The sequence below is a fragment of the Solanum tuberosum genome, unplaced genomic scaffold, assembly GCF_000226075.1.
Source record: "Solanum tuberosum cultivar DM 1-3 516 R44 unplaced genomic scaffold, SolTub_3.0 scf00066, whole genome shotgun sequence".
In the NCBI taxonomy this organism is placed as follows: domain Eukaryota; kingdom Viridiplantae; phylum Streptophyta; class Magnoliopsida; order Solanales; family Solanaceae; genus Solanum; species Solanum tuberosum.
Genome location: NW_006238989.1, coordinates 472,520 through 493,403, shown reverse-complemented (window position 1 = coordinate 493,403; position 20,884 = coordinate 472,520). Strand labels below are relative to the sequence as shown.

The 20,884-nt window shown below is 37.6% G+C and overlaps 1 protein-coding gene across 1 annotated transcript in view; it reads right to left on the bottom strand.

Moving 5' to 3' along the window:
- Positions 1–3,349: 3,349 nt before the first annotated feature.
- The window catches only part of LOC102601244 (myosin-1), a 40,260-nt gene continuing 22,725 nt past the window's right edge, over positions 3,350–20,884 (bottom strand). The window contains exons 12-23 of the mRNA XM_006345239.2: positions 16,992–17,110; positions 16,735–16,887; positions 16,570–16,659; positions 11,342–11,419; positions 10,882–11,040; positions 10,521–10,727; positions 9,353–9,558; positions 9,124–9,259; positions 5,118–5,247; positions 4,879–5,025; positions 4,426–4,493; positions 3,350–4,248 (exon numbers count right to left, since the gene is read on the bottom strand). Coding sequence (XP_006345301.1) covers positions 3,589–4,248; positions 4,426–4,493; positions 4,879–5,025; positions 5,118–5,247; positions 9,124–9,259; positions 9,353–9,558; positions 10,521–10,727; positions 10,882–11,040; positions 11,342–11,419; positions 16,570–16,659; positions 16,735–16,887; positions 16,992–17,110 — 2,153 coding nt within the window. The 3' untranslated portion in view covers positions 3,350–3,588. The remainder of the gene's footprint in view (positions 4,249–4,425; positions 4,494–4,878; positions 5,026–5,117; positions 5,248–9,123; positions 9,260–9,352; positions 9,559–10,520; positions 10,728–10,881; positions 11,041–11,341; positions 11,420–16,569; positions 16,660–16,734; positions 16,888–16,991; positions 17,111–20,884) is intronic.

Genomic DNA, 20,884 nt, shown 5'->3' with positions numbered 1-20,884 from the left:
GGTGGAGGGGTGGTATAGAGCTCTATGAATTTGGAAGGATTAGGGTTTGGATGTGATCTGTTGTTGTTTGTGGGTTTGTGTAAATGCTCGTGGGAGGGGATCTAGGGTTTCTCTCGAGCTTGGTGGTGGCAGCGTTCATGGCGGTTTTTGGACCAGTGTCAGGTTTTATGGTTAGACGGAAATGGAGGCGTTCGGTGGCGAGGAGGGATGAGATCAAGAGGTTGTTGGTTTTGGCTTCAGAGGAGGCAGCCAGGGTTGAGCTACAAGCCGCTGAGGAATATGGGTATGATTATGGGTATAGGTGTGAGTCGCTGAAGGAGGAGTATGAGGTGTTTGTTGAAACACCGGCATCATCAGCACCACCACCAACAATTTCAACATCATATTCTGGGTCTTTTAATTAGGATTCCTTTTAGAGGAAATTGGGTGGGTATTGGGTTATGGGGCGGATAGTTGGGTTATGGGTTAAAAAAAAGGGTCAAACGGGTAGTTCAATAGGATTAAGACACGTGTAAGAAATGAGGGGGCCGTTAGTGAGAGGGGTATGTGTGTACCTATAATTGGACGGCAGGGGCTTATGTGGACGGAAAGTATAACGGAGGGCATAGACGTACCATTTATTAAAGTTCGGGGGTAAATCCGTCCCTTCTCCCTATTATAAATATTCCTTTAAGCTCCTGCATTTTTTGAATTTAATTAAACTTCAATGGCAAGTCTTGAGAACAATTCTATAAGGGTTCATCGAATTTATAATTTATAATAATATTTAATTAAATAAGATACGCAAAATTTTCGGGCAAGGTTCCTCCAATGTTCCTAAGTTTAACCAAGAGAGGGTGTGTAACCCTAAGCCTCAAGGAGAAGGTAATGGGTCTTTTATTGCCAAATTGTGCTAGGTGTGGAAGAAAGCATGCGGGTGAATGTCTAGCGGATTCCAATGCTTGTTTTGATTGTGGTAAGATGGACCACAAGACAAGACATTGTCCTTTAATTGCTAAGAATAGGGGAGATAGTCTTCGTAGGGCTCAACCCTATCATTCATCTGGTCCAAGTGGTTCGGGTACTAGTGGTCCCAAGCAAAATAGATTCTATGCACTTCAGACTCGTGGTGAACAAGAGGGTTCTCCCGTTGTGGTTACCGGTATATTTAAAGTCTTTCATGATTATGCTTTACTTCATCCCAATGCTACCTTGTCTTTTGTACGCCATTTGTGACTATGAGGTTTAATGTGCTTACATCAATGTTGTTAGATCCTTTTTCTGTCTCTACTCCTGTGGGTGATTCTGTGTTGGCTGAGAGGGTCTATAGAAGTGTCCCGTCTCCTTATCCCATAGAGTTACTCTTGTAGATTTGGTAGAGCTTGATATGCTAGATTTTGATGCTATCCTTGGTATGGATTGGATGCATTGTTGTTATACTTCTATTGATTGTAGAACCCGTGTAGTCAGATTTTAGTTCTCGAATGAGGCTATCCTAGAGTGGAAGGGAGGAATTCTATGCCTAAGAGTCAGTTTAACTCGTGTCTTAAAGCTAGGAAGATGATTTCTAAAGGTTGCATGTACCATCTAGTTAGGATGAGGGAAATAGATTTCAATGTCGACCAACTCCAAGGAGTGAGTTACCTTTCCAAGATTGACCTTAGGTCGGATTATAATTGAGGGTGAAGGATGATTATATCTGAAAATGGCTTTTAGAACACAGTATGGTCACTATGAGTTTTTGGTGATGTCGTGTGGTTTGACTGATGCTCCGGCGGCATGTATGGATTTGATGAATAGGGTGTTTAGATAATACCTTGATATATTCGGTTAGTAGACTCTACCAAGGATGGTGTTATGGTTCATAATAGTTTAGAATCGTCTTTTTGTGACTGATGTGAAAGCTAAGCAATGTATTAATCCGGCCTTAGTAAAAATTGAAAGAAGTGGTACTTAGAAAGTCTGTTGAGGCTTTCTCCCAAAGGGGAGATGTTATACTTAGATATCAAGATCGTTTGTATGTTCCTAATGTTGATGACTTGAGGGAACATATATTGTCAGAAACCGAGAGATTTATCCCAAGACATTAGTATTCCTACTTAGAAGTGGAAAGAATTGAATATGGACTTCATAGTTGGTTTGCCTCGCACTCGGCGACAATATGACTCGATTGGGTTTACTTGAAAATCTCACCCATGAAGGATGTAATGAGGTTTGGTAAGAAAGGAAAGCTTAGTCCCCGTTATGTATGCCCATATCTGATTTTGAGACGTATTGGGAAGGTTGCTTATCGGTGCATCCGATTTTCCATGCTCTATGTTGAAAAAGTGTGTTGGAGATCCGACATCTATTCCCTTAGAAGGTTTGGGAGTTGATGAAAATCTTTCTTATGAGGAAGTTTCGATTGAGATTTTAGACCGGCAAGTCAAGAAGTTGAGAAATAAGGAAGTTGCTTCCTTGAAAGTGTTGTGGAGGAATCAATTAGTTGAGGGTGATACTTGGGAGGCCGATATGATGTCCCAATATCCTCATATTTTTCCTTCTACTCCTACTCTAGTTTGAGGTAACGAGTTCCTCATGATTTACGTTAGATGATTTCCATATTATGCATGTTCATGAAAAACTTATGTTTTGAAAAGAAAATGAGTTTATATGATTGATTTTCCTCATGTTGTTGAGTATGAGTTGCCTATAGGCTTCATGAGATGAATTGTTGAACATGCTTTAAATCGAAGTTGATATGTCCTCCTTGAATATATGTTTTTGAGTATGAATTTCATATAGGCTTCATGAGATTGTGTTGAGCAAGCTTTTAGCTTGGAGATGGTAGTTCTTCCTTGAATATGAGTAATCTAGAATTTTCATGCATATTGGGTTGCTAGGTCACACAGTACGACCCTATACACATATGAAGAATAGTTTGGATCTTAGCTTAGAAATTTTTGAGGTGTTACAGGTTCAACATATTTACAAATCAATAGCCAGTAAGTCGAATCAATAAACTTCAAAAAGAACAAAACCGACCGTCACACAACCCTAATTGTACCCCATATCTAAACTTGTAACAATTACCCAATATAAAAGGCAGCCCAATGCATAGGGCATCTTGCATTAGCTCGGTCCAAGAAAAGGACCGAACTCCAAAAAGTGCAATGTAGACAGCCTAACCTAATGCAAGCATTAATGGTTGCTTCCACGACTAAAACTTGTAACTTGTGGGTCACATGGAGACAACTACTTTACTATTACTCCCAAAGTCCCTTTAAATTACCCAGTATCACTTTCAGATTTTATTTGAACGTCAGTTTCTGCTTTAATAATCTGAGTCTAATTGTTCTTAGCAAAACCATCAATTTCCATTTCCATACAGTAAGACATTTGTAACCTTGCCTTTGCTGCTAAAAAATGAGTGTTTAACACAAATATGATTTGAAAATCATAAACAACGATTAACTTTACAGAAATGCTGTATTTCAAATTACATACTACTACGAGTCTCACTTTAATACTAACATACCCTTTCACTTCTATACAAACTTGCTCACTGCACAACACCTGCCTTGGTATGTAAAGCAAAAACTTTAATCCAACTCAATAAGGGAATTTAATTTAGTTCAACCTTGTGCTATTCCTCCTTCCCCACCATTTCTTTTTCATTTTGTCACTGCCTCCTTCATCACTCCCCAGTTTATTCAGAATCACCTTTGTTTCTCTCAATCTTGATCCGTAATCTTTCTTCCAAGCTTCAAACATCTGCTTCAACCTCCTTAGCTCACGATCTGGACTCAAGTTAGCCTCAACTTGACCTGATTTTACTTCCACCAAGAACTTAGCATCGTCACCAAACACTTGACTCCTCTGCTCAAACTCCTCCGCTAATCGACTTATGACACTAAGACCTGCGCTCATTGGTCGTACTCCATTGCTCTCTCGGGCCCTCTGGTTACTTCCTGTCTCCCAGCTAGACTCTTTCTCATCAGTTGGATTGACAGATGCATCAGAGTTCCTCCTGGAATCATCAAGGGCTAAGCTCCTTTTTGCAATGGAAAGACTTGACTGCAGCGATCTCATTTGTTTCTGCCATATTTCTTCCATGGATTTCATTTTCAACTCATACTCTGACCAACGATTCTCATACTGCTGTAGTCTCTGGTGAAGTATGTCATTCTCCTCTTCTTTTTCTCGTAGAGCAGCTTCAGCTCTAAGGACTCGACGTTGTAACTCTGCCAGGAAAGAAGACTTTACCAGCACCTCTTCTGACTCATTACCCTATAAAGAGCTAACTGGGATAAGAAACCAAACAGAAGAGAATGGGCCCACTGCTAATTAAGATGAATGGTGTGCTTGGTCAATAACGTTAACTAACAAACTTGAAAAGCAATGAGTGCACAGTAAAGAGACGTCACAAAAAGTTGTCATTCCCAATTTAATGCCACCCATGATTACCTTTCTGCCTCCAAATTGTAACAGTCCAATGTCTCCTGAGCATCTTCTGACTAACCAGCCACGAATCACTGGAAAAGAAATTCCAGGAGGTTAAAAACTATAACAGTAAGTATAAAAACCATGTCAAATCTATTGTATGAGCAAGTCATAATATTGTTAAAAACATAGGGTAAATATATTACATTAACAAATAAGAGGAGTCTAATTCTACAAACCCAAAATGTACAGCTATTTGTGCAAAACTATCTTACAGCCAATATCTGTTGTTTATCAGATCATGCAAACTAAAAACAAGTTACTCATGTCTGAAAAATACAATAAGAAATAAGTCTATAATTCTACAAGCCCACAATGTACAGCTACTCGTGCAAAACTATCTTACAGCCAATATCTGTTGTTTATCAGATCATGCAAACTAAAAACAAGTTACTCATGTGGAGCTTTAGCAATTACCAGATTGTATCACAATTGATGCATCATGAACATTTTCGTAAGTCTTCCTTTTGGTCCTGCCTCTTATTTGCTTTTGTATACACACAGCTGCTTTGTGTTTCTGTAGTAAGATTGCATATTCTTTTCTAGCTTTCTCACCGCGTACAACTGTACAGAGAAAGCATGCAGGAACAGAGTCACAAACCCTACAATAAGCCAATAACAGAAAAGCAAAAATTTCGAAGTTCAATCAAACCGACATGACTGAAGTGTAGCAATTCCTCTTCGAAAATGTTTGAGATCTCGGCGAGCTTGGTGACCTCTAAAACAACTTTGAACACGTAAGATGCCATGGAGAGTGCGATTTCTTGTATCTTCAAGAACTCCAATCTGAAAAGAGGTAATAAGAGAATAACTCATTTTGAATTAGTATATGGAACAAATGAATGTATACTTTTTAGTTTGGAGAAATAATTATTTTAACATGATCTTAAGTCATTTCTATCGGACAGATTCTCAAATGGCATGGTCTATAGTGGACATCTCAATAAATGACATGGATGGTTGGGAGCAATATTTCTTCATTTTTTCTTTTCTTCCTCCAATAAGTACAACAACAATAACATACCCACTGATATCCCACTAAGTGGAGTTTGAGGAGGGTAGAGTGTACGCAGACATTACCACTACCTCGTGGGGTTAGAGAGGCTGTTTCAAAAAGACCCTCGCTCAAGTGCATCAAAACCAAGTACAAGAAGAAGAAAACAATGAAGAACACATAGCAATTAATAAGAAAAGCAGTGTAAAGTCTGCATCAAAGAAACAGTAACAACAGCAAAATAGTGTGATAATCGAAACACAATAAACAACTCTACCTCCAATAAGTAAAGTTGGAAAATAAAAGTTAGGATGGCAAAGTTTATGATAGAATGGGAAACAAAATTTCAAAAAGCTTGCTTTAGGCAATTGTGCCGCAGATCACATAATTTAGATTACTTGTTTCAACCATCTTTCTCGGGAATCCAATTTAGGAAGGGAAGACAGAAACTTGACTGACACAAGTACCGAATATATAGCATATATATGCATCAGCAGTTTCTCACTGAAACCCAAATGGACAGCAAACACAATTTTGCATAATTTAATTTATGTTTACGTTCATATAGATCTAACAAATACTGTAAGAAAAGAAAGTATCACACTGGCACATGTGTAAGTGAACACGAATGAGAACATCAGATGCACTTGGCCTTAAGCTAGTTCTGTTCCACCCTTCAATCACCTTTCATAGCAAGAAAGAAAGACATTGGACACCAGCAATCTACAAAATGTGATCTTGATATAATTCTTTCTTTTTTTTGAGAAGGTAACAACTTGTATTCTATTCCAAAACAAAAAATCAGAACCTGCCACAATAAATTACAGGTTCTTAATTACAATTGTGGAGAGTAGCAAGAAGATCTTCAATCCTATAGCAAAATTTACAAGGAACCTAAAACATCTGTAACTAGATCTTCCGTGTACTCCTGTTTACACCAAAAAAGAAACAAAACTAAGCAGTTCATCGTAATCTTCTGGATGGAATTACTCTTGTTTTGGAAGCATTTGAGATTTCTTTCTTTCCACACAGACCACCAAATACAAGTCGGAATCATTTTCCATCTCTATTTATGCCGAGTAAAGCTTGCATAACTGCTCCATATCTTCAGAGTCTGGGTAGCTTTCATATGCATAACCCATTTCATGCCCTTCAGATTGATAAAAACATTCCACAAAATGTTGGTTATTCTACAGTGAAGGAAGAGATGGTAGACAGTCTCTACTTCTTCTTCACCACATAGGACACACCTAGGACTCAGTTGCATATTTCTTTTCATAAGATTTTCTGGGTCAAAACCGCCTGCTTAGTAAAAAGCCAAGTAAAACAAGACACTCTGTAGGGGATTTTAGTTTTCCATATCAGCTTCCATGGCCACCCATTCCCCCGACTGTTACAAGGATTAAGCTTCTTGTAAGCTCTTCTGACACTGAATTTGTCTTGATTGTGATCCCGCATCCCAGACTACCATGTGCATCAGTAATTCCTTTGAACCGTTCCAAGACCTTGTAAAACTCCACCAATCTTTGGATCTCCTAGTCATTTAGAGGTCTTCCAAAACTCAGATTTCACCCTTGCTTTGACCACATCTCTGCCATGCCACAGTGGCCCTTTGCTGCTAGTTTAGGGTGAAAATATTCGGAAAAAAGGTTTTGAAAGATCCTTGTTCTAGCCATCTATCTTCCCAAAAAGAGGCTTTCCTACCATTACCCAATTTAATATTGCAATTTCCTCGGAGCTTTGGCCAATGGTTTCTGATGGCTCTCCAAAGGCTTGATCCGTAAGTGCTAGTGACCATTTTAGTTATCCAGAGATCCTCCATTTCATATTTGGACTGTATTACATCTTTCCACAGAGCTTGCTCACTGGAAGCAAATCTCCATAGCCACTTCATCATAAGGCACTGGTTTTGGATTTTAAATTACTTATCCCCATCTCCCCTGCCTGTTTGCTCTCAATTAGAGTATCCCACCTAACCAAGTGGAATTTCTTGGTTTTACTATTTCCTTCCCACAGGTGGTTCCTCCTCAAAGCATCAAGTCTGTCAATAACACCATCAGGAATAGGGAAAAGCGACATCATACAGGTAGGCATATTGATGAGTGTTAATCTTCCTCCTAAAGAAAGGTACTGGCTCTTCCAATTCATCAACCTTTTTTCACATTTTTTCAATCACCCCATTCCAGATGCCTATAGATTTTCTTTTGGCTCCCAAGGGCATCCCAAGTATGTAGTTGGTAGATCTTATGTCCTTCTGCCCAAAATCCTAGCCTGAGAGGGTAAATCAGGGACTTCATTTACTGGATACAAGAAACTCTTGTTCCAATTAATGTGAATCCCAGAGATAGCTTCAAAAAGAACAAAGATTACCCTTAAAATCTTGAGTTGGTTCCTGTTTGCATCAGAAGACAAGAGTGTCATCTGCATATTGTGAGTGAGTAATCTCCAGATCAGCCCCAACTCTACTGGATATCCTAAAACCTCTCAGCCACAACTTTTCTTGAGCGATTTTCAACATATCATTTAGCCCCTCCATAGCGATAATAAAAAGAAAGGGAGATAATGGGTCTCCTTGTCTTAAACCTCTCTGTGAAGAGAAGAAACCTATAGGAGAGCCATTTATTAGCACTGAGAATTTCACGGTGCTGATGCACAACTTCATCCATCTAAACAATCTACCTCCAAAACACCTTTAAGAAAGAGTCTCCAACAGGAACTTCCAATTGAGGTGGTCATAAGTTTTTTGAATGTCCAGGTTACATAGCTTACATAGGATGTCTGGGACACTGCTTCTAGTTCTAGCATCAACACACTCATTAGTCATAAGAATGGCATCCATTATTTGTCTCCCTTTTATGAAGGCCAATTGTTGGTGGTCCACCAGTTTGTGCATAACCATTTTGATTCTCTCGGTGAGTATTTTGGAGATGATTTTGGAATTAAAACCACGTAGGTAGAATTGAAGCTTTTCTCAAAGACACATCTCTCATGAACGTTCTTGACTGTAGCAATCACATCTTTTCCAATAACCTCCCAACAACGGGTATAGAAGGCCATGGTAAAACCATCAGGACTAGGAGCTTTGTCACTAGCACAACGTTTGACAGTTCCCATATCTCGTGGTCCTCAAATTCCTTCTGAAGCATGAAATTATCTTCAGCATTAATTTTGTGATCCATCCTGCACCCACCTGAAGGTCTCCAAGTTTCTGTTTCAGAATATAAGTTCTGATAGAAAACTACAATTTCCTTGTTTATGTCTTTTGGATCTTTAATTGTTCTAAATACTTTTTTCTCCCTTTCTCTACAGATGTAAATTGTAATACAAATTGTACAACTCCCAAGTAAAATATTCGTACAATTCCATGCAAAACAAAATTTTAAATGAAAAAAAAACGAAGTAATGGACTAAATGTCTTGGGGAAGTCTAGAGGAGAGAACAAGGTAGTTGCAAAAGGGTGTATGAGCCTCAATTGTACGATACAGGATACTCATAGGTAATGACACGTGCCGGCAGTAGCATTAAATAAAGACTCACGGTCACGGATGATAGATCTACATAGATTGACCATATTGACAATTAAAAACCCAACAGAAGTGCACACAGGGAAGGGAGGAGAGGCAAGAAAAATAGGAGCAAAAGAGATAATTCATAATAGTATCCCTCACCTGTCCAGTTCGGAAAAACAACTTTGTGAAACCAACTTGGTACATATCGGGCAGAATATTGAACTGATGCAATATTGCAACCGAGACACTGAGAGGATCTTGTGATGCAACATGGTCTAATAAAAGGAATCCATACCTGATATAGAATTCCATTGATGAGAGTTAGAACTCAAGCATACCGAGAAATAAACATAAAATTTAAAGTATTAGTGATAATACTCCATCCTACCTTCTAGCAAACTTCTGATGGGACATTCTGGTAGGAAACCCAGATCTTGATATCCGGACTACCTCTAAGACACCACAACATCGTAACTGCTGCAATACAAGTCCTTGCTCATACTTTCCAGGAGACTGAAAATTGTTGGGCTTGATACAACGTATGAAATGTGGAGTCGTGTTCTCTAGTCGTTGCATTAGTTGGAACAATTGTCCCTACCAGCAAAAAGAATCAAAATGGCAAACATAAGTTGAATCCCACTAGTTCATGAACACCCTTCCCCCAACACAGAATTAACTCCTTCATGTATCCCCCAAATCTAGGTAAATTGCTACAGTCAAACAGTAATAATTTTGTCATATAATAACTCCTTTAAACCACCAGTCCTCCAACAAGTTCATCTGGATTATATGATTGTTGAATATAATTCAATAAATCAACCAAATTTAATTTCTGTTAACCTGGATACCCAACAGTAACTATAAAACAAGCTTAGCAAAATCTTTACTACATTTGACCTGTGGTTTTACTTGAATAAATAGTTAGGAACGAACCTGAGAGGGTAGATACAGCAATAATACATTGCATTGGTGATAATTTTACACTCACTTTTTTTTCTCTTTTCCTTCCTGTAGTTTCTGCTTAAATTTATCATATGGTGGCCCCTAAAGGTGTTGTCTATGCAAGACATAAGCAGGAAGCAAGTCAGTTACTTCCCAGCTTCATTTGACACAATTTTGACTAATTAGTTTGGGGAAACCAAACTTGCTGTTATTATCACAATCTCGCCTAGGAAACCCTATGAAGTTCTTTTTCTTTCTGAAGTCCCAATGTATAAGATTCCTCAACCAACGCATTCCACTTCATGTGTTAGATAGTTCCATTGAGTCTCTGCATCTATCCTTTTCTTTTGTCTGAACCTTGTTTTATTCGGAAACAAGATTTGGCTCAGGAATGCCATTTTTGTTAATTCCAGTGTTTCTCTAAAATTGAAAGCAATAACTTAGTACGTTTCCATACCAAAGCTCAATCTTTTTGTTTTGACAAAAGCATTTGGACCATATCAGCACGTTATCAGATTTCAAATTATCTGACTTCTGTTTTTTCTTTTTTCTTTAGTTAAGAGAACAGAAGAAATATAAGAAAAAAGGAGATCCTTGTAGATATGTAAAAATACCTTGAATTTTGTGGAAACACTTAATTTCTGGGAGTCTGCTCCACCAGATTTGTACAATGGGCCAACAACAGGCTTCTCAGATTGAGAAAGCATATTTGATGCAAATGTTTGAGGAAGGTGGTACTTGCAAGAAGATAGAAGCTGAATTGAGTTGGAGTGCAGTAAATCACGATTCTTCTCAAGAAATCCAGTTGTATCATATGTTACCTGGTAACAAAGAACTATTACATTTCCCGGAAGAAATAAGTAAAACATAAACAAGTCATTCACATCACTGCATTAGATAGCCTGAAATTATTTGGGGGGCGGTGATGTTAGCAAGTGAAATGGAACAAAACAAGTAGGTCATAAACAACCATACCTCCCCTGCATAATGGCTTACTGTAAAAGCCTTGTCTCGTTCCCCTCTGAAACAAAGATTAGAATTTAGATGCTGCTTGAGTTTATTGGCAAATGACATGTCAGTGCCATTAGGAAAGGTGGACTCCTCGTCTAACAGAGATAACAAACCCAGCGGTTTCTGCATAAAAGAGAAGTTTCAATATGCTGAAGTTCAGCTGAACCAGATATATATTCAAGAAACACTAGACATGGAAGGCCTCCGTTGTGGCAACTTAGTTCAGATCAGCATAGAAATTTCACTTCATATTTCAGGCTTAAGTAATACCAAGAACAAAACTTAGGGAATAACATGATTTAACGAACGTGACAACATAAAATGTTTTATGAGAACTCCTAAAAATCGCTAAAGAAAAAGTAAAAGAAAACAATTTAAATGGCTAAGAACACTTAGACTTATTTAAGAGACTGCACACACGAACCTTCTCAAACAGATTTAGACAATCTTGGTTGTCATCAAAATCAACTTTAGTCCAATCAATGCCATCTTGAATATACTCCTGGAAAGAAAGTCAGCTGTTAATGAATAGTAAAATATGGCTATATACAAATAAAACAAACTAAAGCTCCTGGAAACTGACTAAACAACAGCCATGCATGTCATAGTAGAAGTGCTGCCCCCTAATTCTGCTTGGTGGATTAGCAAACAGTATTTATGTTTAACACCAAAATATCCTTATTCCACCATAAGCTTTGAGACTCCTTAGGCTAACAACTATTGTATTGGAAATCAGTATTGTCGATATATATGATCAACATGCTAAATAAGCGTTAACTAGGTAGAAGCAAATATAAAAGATCAACCTGAGGCAGGTAGAATCAAATTAAACAAAACCCCTTGAAGTCAGTATGTTGGTGTCACAATTATTCTTTTATTTAATTATTACTTTGATAAATTCTGTGACAATTAAAATGTTTGGAGCAAACTTACCGTATATCTTTAGTAAATGAACAAAGAACCAAAGAAAATAAATGTAACAAACAACAATAAAAAAAAAAAATCACCTGTTTTCAAGCAGAACTGATATCTTCCCATCACAAAATTATATTCCAAATCAAACAGGAGAAAGTACAATCAAGTAACACACCCGTTCCCCCACAAACTTTCTGTAAACCATTAAAAAGGCCTGCTTCTGTTTATCTCGTCAATTGTGATTATGCGGAGAGATGACTCACGAGAACATATCCACCCTATTCCTAATTGAAAGATCATCCTATTTGAGATTCAAAAAGGAGGTTGAGAACAATTCTCTCATAACAATATTATCACTGTTCTCACTAGTATCTGGTGAACATGGCAACCCTTTTAATTATTCAGTATAAAAGCTTATTTTGGGATAAAAATAGTGGTGCAAAAAGACAGAAGAAAGGCATTTTTTATAGCTGTACTAAATCAAAGGTGGATATCATATGATGCAAAAGAGAAAGCAAATGTGGATAAGGGTGATGGGAGATTATCACCTCAGGAAGAGGAATCAAAATCAGGATTGGAATAATATGATACAAATACCGTTTTGGGTACTCACTTTGAAGAAGTCAAGTCAGAATCAAACTAAAGCTATCTTCATCCCATCCTTTACACAAGAGAAACTACTGAATCGTCAGGGTTCAAAAAAATGAGAGGTGCGGAGATTTACAAACTTGAGCTTCTTTTCAGAATAAATATCTTTTAGACAGGATGACAAAAGTGCTCAAAACTTGGTCTGAACATTGCACAAGATGACAGACAGGTGGAAATAACAGAGTCAAATCCGAAGATAGCAACTTCTAAAATCCACAAAATGAGTACAGCGGGAAGACCAAACTAAAGGGAATAATAAGCTTATCTTGATACTCAAGAACATTTTTAATTTTAAAAAATTGGGATAAGTCCCAAAAATACTTATAACCGATGGTCAGTATTGGGGTATCATGAGATCATGGGTAGTCTTTGATGTGTTTTGTCCCAGGGCAGTGGCTTTTGCATGGGCAGACATTTTGGGTAAATTCAAGAAGTAGTAGCCACCCACCGCTGCGGCTGCTCATCTGATTATCACAATTAGTGTTTATTCTAATCTTTCTTACAATATTAAGTGTAAATGAAAGCATATTGAGTCAAGAGTAGTGTTCTTATGTGAGATATTGTTCCATATTGAAAAAACACATGTATCTTGTAGTTTATCACCTAAAATTGGTGTACCTTACACTCATCAAATCTAAGTTGCTCTCACTCGGGTGCGGTTGTCCGGTATGGGCGTAGATCTGGAGGTCACATCCTTGATGATCTAAATTTTCAGATAAGGATGGGGGTATTCGGCTAAAATAATTCAAATATCTAAATATAGATGTGTAGTACGTGTAAATTATTTGTTGCTAGTGGGAGGTGGGAGGTGGGAGGTGGCAGACTGGCGGGTATCAACATGGAATTAGTTGAGGCAGGTGAAAGATGACCCGGAAACCATGGTTATCAAAAAAAATATCTAAATTATGAGACATTATAAGAGAAACTTACAAGGTATTCTGAGGAGAAAATATTGAACAAGAGGAGAATCTCGGAAGGAGATAAAAGGAAAAGGGCTAACATAGAAATTTCAATGTACAATGTATTCCATTTTCTTCAATTTCACCTTGACCTTTGCTTTGATTACTGAAATTATTGCATTTGTCCCAAATTCACCGTCAATTTTGGTCAAAGTACCCAAAATTGGTTGACTAGATCCGGTACGGATCCCACACCCACATCGTGTCGACACAGGCACGGCACAGAAAGTGAAATGTCCGAGCAATTTAGTATCAAATCATTAAGTCTTCGATATATTCTTATCTTATAACATTGTATCAGTGTCTCAGCAATTTTGGCCAAGTCTACGGTAACTTCAGCACTTTCTCCTACCAGTGCTCTTTTGTGTCTGCTCAGCAAACTGTTCCCTTCTTTCCGTTCTTTATCAATGGCCACTTCAGCCAGTGGCACTGCATTTTTTTCTGGCTACTGCTCTAGTAGCACCACGTGTCTTTCTAGTGACCGCTCTAGAGCCTCTCCCAACCACTTTGACTTCCAGAGACATTGCATTTCTTTTCCTGTGATCATTCAATTTCAAAATGCCTCTTTCAGGCTAACTGTTCTGACAGCGCTATGCAGCTTTCCGGTGATTGTTCTCGTGCAAGATTTGAGGGGCCATTAATTTTTCAGCAAGTTCCCCAACATGTTTTTTAGCATTATTTACTTCCATGTGTTTTCAAATTAAACAAACTGGATTTGGTTCTCCCACTTTATTTTGGTGAAAAGGTATTTCTTTTATTGTGAAGGTCAGAATATTAAGCGTTGGCGTTTAGAAAGAATGACTAATGTTCTTGCATAAGATATCATCCCACACTAGACAAATATCATGTCTTGTTTCTAACACCTATAAATAAATGTGTCTTGTATTCATTAAGTCTTTGATAAGTTTCTTCCCTTCTCTTATCTTCTCACATCCTTCTTGAGATACTTAAGATTCACATAGATACAATGGGTGATGCTGGGTAAAGTGAAGGAAGCTTTGCAAAGTTGGACCCATAGAAGGGGGAAAAGAAGCTCGAGGGTATGAGGTGTTTCCCCTTCAGGAATCATGTGGGTCATTTGGAAAGAGAGGAATAGGAGGGCATTTAAAGGGGTGGAACTAGATTTTGTAAAAATGCATAGTGTTTTGTCTCTAGTTTCTTTTTGGTGTACCTATGCGATCCCTATTTGTATAGAGGTTTGGATCTCTCTTTTTGAGAACCTTATTTTAACGTAGGTTCTCTTCTTTTGGTATATGGCTCGCATATGGGGTTTCCTTCAATTCTTAATAAAATTATTTACCTTATCAAACAAAACAAAAAACTTAAGATTCACTTTCTTTAATAATGCAAACCAACAGTAAAACTAAAAGCTTCCTTCTGCAAAGCAATAAAAAAATAGAAGATGGACGACAGACAAAACCGGGCCACCTTCACTATGGTTCACTGACTTAAGATATCTAGGAGAGTAAAGTTTTCAATACTTGGGAATTAAAATTCAAAAACCCGTGAAGAAAAAGATTCCAACTCTATAGTTAATCGATAAAGATTGTTCTTGATAAAATTGAAATTAAACACTTTCACATCATTTTTAAAAACTCAATTAGGTTAACTTCCCCAAGTGAATTATCATCTGTTGTTCCTTCCAATAACAGGAAGCTGCTATCGAAATGCCTCTTATTGGAAAGAATAACTAATAGATGTTTTTAAAGCAGAACCACTACCACTGTGAAAGGAAAAAAGCTTTCTTGATCTGACTTCTAAGAGGCTGCATCATGCTCAGCCGGCTTATATTGTACCACCGAACTTCTATACACTCACATTGATGATGCTATTCCTCTTGGGACATTTATTTAAAAAGGAAGTTCAAAAAGTGCATCATGTTAGTGTAAAAAGAAATCCATTGTCACTATCTGTTTAAAAAGTGGAACTACAAAGCAGTATGTTTATCTAAAACTTTTTAGATGTTAGAAAGATAGTTAAAATTCTCAACCATACTTGGCAAATGGATGCTAGATTGGTATCTATGGTCTCATGCTATACAAATAAGTACTCCCTCTGTCCCTTATTTTGTGTCATTGATGGACTAGAAATGGAGTATAAGAAAGAAAGGTTTAAGATTTGTGGTCTAAAATAAGCCAGACATTAAATGGCTATAAATCATCACATTAAGAATAAAATGGAAATTCCTAAGTTAAAATATTCTAAACATAAAAAGGTGGCATTCTTCTTGGATAGACTAAAACAGGAACTCAGGAAGTGTGCCGCATATATAGTGGAGACAGGGAGTATATGAAACTACTTGATCTAATATTTACCATATGAAGTCTCACATGTCGAAATAGGCATACAGTAAGAGCTGAGATCTACTACTCCCTCCATCTCATTTTATGTGGCGATGTGTGACTAGGCACATAATTTAATAAAGACTTTGAAACTTGTGGTTTACAAGTCATAGACATTTGTGCAACTATAAATCATCTCATAATGCGTAAAATGAAATTGTATAGTTAAATTGTTTCTAAATACATAAAGGTGTCATTCTTTTCGGGACAGACTAAAAAGGAAAGTATGCTACATAATTTGGGACATAGGGAGTAATATTGTATGTTCAGAGCAATGGAAACACCTGTAGCATATGATAATGGAAAACAATAGGAAACCAACCTTATCCAACCACAGCTAGCAGGATACAACACACCTATTCCACCTCCCCCCACTTTTCTCCCAACAGCAATCTCATAAGTAGCATCCAAGTTACAAGTACCAAAAATAGAGAACCTAGCAAAATCAAAGAATTCAAAAGATCTGCAATCTCTAGTAATTTGACATTAAATTAAACCTATAGCTACTGCAGAACATCCTCTTCTTCCCCCCAATAAGCACACTGAGGCTTTTTCTCCGTTGTTCTTACATGTTTTTTGCCTAGAACAAAAGCCTTTGCATTCTTTACATGGTTGCCCACATTCAATCAAAATCATCAAGGAGGGAAGAAAACAAACAGAAAATGACATGTGCCTCAAGTGCAGATACTTATTTAACAGGTATCAAGATCTTGAAAGCCTGAAAGTCAGGTGCAAATATATTCAACCACGGCATCAGTTTCTAAAAGGATTAAGTAAGGGCTCATCACCTCCTGTTCCAACTTGAACAAGTGACGGTTAAAGTGTTGTTGCAACCTTTCATTGGCATAATTAATGCAGAACTGCTCAAAGCTGTTCCTCTGGAAAGGAAATCAAAGTCAGCATAATCAGAAATAAAAGAACAATGAACTAACCAAGCATTATAAACACAATACCTCGAATGATTCAAAACCATAAATATCAAGAATGCTGATAGATCTTCCAGTTCGACGTTTGCCAACTGCAAGTGACTTGTTTATTTGTTCAACGAGCCAGTCAAACAGACAAGAATAAATTGATTTTGCCAATGCATCTCTTGTGTCAGTAGCCTAACAAATTGGCAGAAAGATCAATTGTTAAAGGACTTCTTAAATGGTCCATTCGGTCAAATGCAGCTAACAAGCTTTCAGCAGGCCATATAACGAATCATTACCTGAGATAGTGTTAGCTTTTGGACAATATCATCATTTCTTACTCTCATTTTTCGAGTTGATAAAGCTAGTTTTAGCTCTTCCACACCACACCCGATTAAAGTTGAAACAGTTGTTAGGCCTACAGAATTAGACATCAAATAATAACATCAAAGAGTCAACAATAAAAGCATGATACCATTGTAATTTCTTGGAAAACTAGACAGTTCTAACTGACAAGGATAAGAAGATTCTCCTAACATACTTTAGATTGATATACAAAATAATCACCAGCATCTTAATCTCAAATTAGTTGAAGTTAGCTACATGAAACTTCTATAGCCATTCTACTCTAATTATATCACTAATTGTTAGGCATATCCTACTTGCAGAGCTTTAATTAGTCTAGACAGACTCCTCCCTGAACATTGACCTAATATAAGTGCAACAACTTAGTCGGTGTTTGGCCATAGGATTTGGGACCCCACTTACAAGTTTTGATTTGAAATCAGTGTTTGTTTATGAAATCTGAACAAAATTTCAACTTCAATTTCAAATCCCAAAATTTCCAAAAGTAGGATTTCAAATTCCAAATTGTGATTTCAAATTTTTTGAAATGTAAAAACTTGACCCATAAATTTATACTTTACAAAAAAAGAACCCATCATTTTAAGTTTTACAACAAAAAAAATCATGCTCGACGTGAAGAGATTGTTCATACCATGTGGAAGGATTATATTAAAGGATAGTTGGTTACTACTATTGTTGACTAGTGGATCTTTGTAAGATCATGTGTATTTAAAGGTTTATATTTGTAATAGCATGTAAATGCAAGCATTTCTTTATAAAAGGAAGGCATAATATATAAACATGACCCTTAACTTGGCTTCAATTAACATCTATGACCTTTAACTTTGGGTGTGCACAAGTAGGCAATTAAACTTGTATAAAATTGAATAAGTAGACACACATGTCCTATATGGCATAATACACGTAGGACACTACGTAGGACACAAAACTGCCATGTAGGACGGCATGTAGGATGAATGTGTTTATTTTGTTCAATTTTATACAAGTTTAAGTGTCTGCTTGTGTACACCCAAAGTTAAAGGTCATAGTCGTCCGCTGAAGTCAAGTTAAGGGTCATGTTTATGTATTATGCCTAAAAGGAACATGAAGATTTGTGATTTATTAATGCGGCACCTTAGATTTTTTTTTATTTTTTTTTTATGACAAGAGAAACCCGCAGCCGCTACCCTTTGGGTGCGCACCGGGTAAAACCCCGCTCCTATGTGATAGCTCGCAAACCACATAGGAGAGGTAACCCGCACTAGGCAAGCCCAGTGTGACGAGCTCGACCCAGAAGGCAAACCTCTTGCTTTCGCTGGCAAGGGGTTCGAACTTGAGACCTCCAACATGGAAGTCCCAAGCCCAAACCATTGGGCCACCCCGAAGGGTATGCGGCACCTTAGATATTCCAATACCTTGTAAACTATGGGTTTTTTTCATTTAGTAAGATTGTATAAGAGTTGGGGAAGTTTGATAGTTTTCACAAATTGTGGGGCTTTTATGTTCAAGAGGAAAAATACACTTAAGAAATCCAAATTGCACGTCACAGAATTCAATTTCAATTCAACATGATTTCAAATCACAACTTGAAATTATGTCCAAACGGGTCCCTAAATATGTCACAAGTTGGTATTGCTCGTGTATATCCTTTTGTTGAGTTACAGGTCCCACATAGGTATAAAGTGATACCCTAAGGATTGATACCAGTAATGTACATCCACTTTTGTTGATCAATTTTTTCCACACGATATTGGAACCAACTATTGGTAAGCCCATCTGCGTACACATAAGTCAGCATTCTAATTAAAATTGAGTTATATAATACTCAACATCTGGTGTAAAAGGCAGCTTAAGGGTTTTTATAAGGGGATGGGTCATTCCACCAACAGCCTTAAGGTTTGGTTAATATTCACATTCTTTCTTTCCTATTTTATCATTGTGTTATATTATAAACTAATCGGAATTGATTCCGTGAGATTATAGATCATTGAGCTTTCCTCTATAATATATATCAATTTATTATGATGATGATTCATAATCTGATAATTTTGAAGCTAGTTGTCAAGCTATTGCAATCATCCTCTGTTATCCGAACTTGGAACTGGATGCGCTCTGCAAATGACTACAAATAGAAGTTGAAAACTAGTGTTTAATGTGAGTTGAGGAAGGCAATACTAAATAATGCCTTAAGGATTCTAAAATTGTTATGCGAAGACTAAAAGTTGGTCTAGTATCACACGATCACATTACATCCAAACAGCATGATTATGTGACTTTGCTTTTATCAAATTTTTTACTTTTCTTATATGTCCCATAGTTAACTACACATTTTAACTTGAGTCAACCAAAGTGTTAGCATAGAATAGGTATACACAATCCTACACAGAATAGGAATAGTTTAGTCTCCTAGTTGGTAAGGAATTGTATCATAGTGTCTATAAATAGGGTTCTCTATGTAATAATTAAAACACAATTCAATAATATTTTTCTCATATATTTCTCACATGATATCAGAGCATTGGTGAGAACAAACAAGTCACCGTATGTCTATGTCAATTTTCGGTGCCCCAGCTTGGCGAATCGCATCCCCGCACAACGACATTCTTTGTTTGTGCGCCCCTTACCATTCTCGCTCAGTCTTTCAACGGCTGGGAAGGCAGTTGTAGAAACGAAGCTTATCGCCACGCCGACCATCTTCTGTACTGTCACTTGAATGAAGACACCCGATCGGCCCGACTTTCCCAAATGCCCCCCACCGGCCCTTCTCCTTTACGGGTCTACATTTTTAGCGTCGTTTCAGTCGTCGTGGTCGACGGGGAAGAAAGAAATGAATGAATGTTCTTTTGGGAAAATGTATAATAATACACCTACCGAGACGAAAGCCAAAGGTGAGTCTCGTAGGGTGTTGTGCGAAAACCAACACCACCACGACTCTCGAAAGCTCCCGCAACCAAACCCTAGCCAGAACCACCGAAAAACATCATCCCACGCGCTCTCACGCGCCAATCGGAGGTGGTAATTTCCGGCGAGATCTGGCTCACGTGCCGGCGCGTGAGGGCTTTTCTGCTCTCTTTTTTTGAGAAATTTTTTGACAGTTGGGGTCATCCAGCCATTCCGACCAGGCCCATACTGTTTTTGACCAGATCCGATCGCTGGAATTAGCATTTCGGCTATTTCCAGGCTGTTTCCGACGACTTTTTCTTTGATTTTTCTTTGAGATTTGAATTTTCCGACAATCAGATCTCTATATCAAGTTTTTTGTTGTTTCCAAGACAAATTTAGCATAATGTCTTTTGGGTGTGATGTTTTTGGTTCAAAAATATGGGGATTGGAAGTTCTAGCCCTATAATCACTTCAGAACTTTTATTGGGAAGTTCAAACTATTTATCTTGGGCTTCTCGGTTGAACTGTGGTGCAAGGATCAAGGTGTCCAAGATCACTTAACGAACAAGACTTATGTGGTAGATGTAAAGGTAAAGACTAGTGAGGAAGATGTAAAAGCCAAAGCACAATGGGAGAAAGAAGATGCTCAATTATGTAGTCTCCTATGGCGTTCTATTGATTCCAAATTGATGCCCTTGTTTCGCCCATTCCAGACGTATTATACAGTTTGGGAAAAGGCTCGTGCTTTATACACTAATGACATATCTCGATTCTATGATGTGATATCTTGGTTGACCAACTTAAAGAAACAAGAATCCGATATGTCTACTTACTTGGGACAGGTATAGGCAGTCATGGAGGAATTCGACACGTTGATGTCAGTTACTACGAATGTGGAAAAACAACAAGAACACAGACAAACATTATTTCTAGTTCTTACCCTTGCTGGACTTCCTCCTCACCA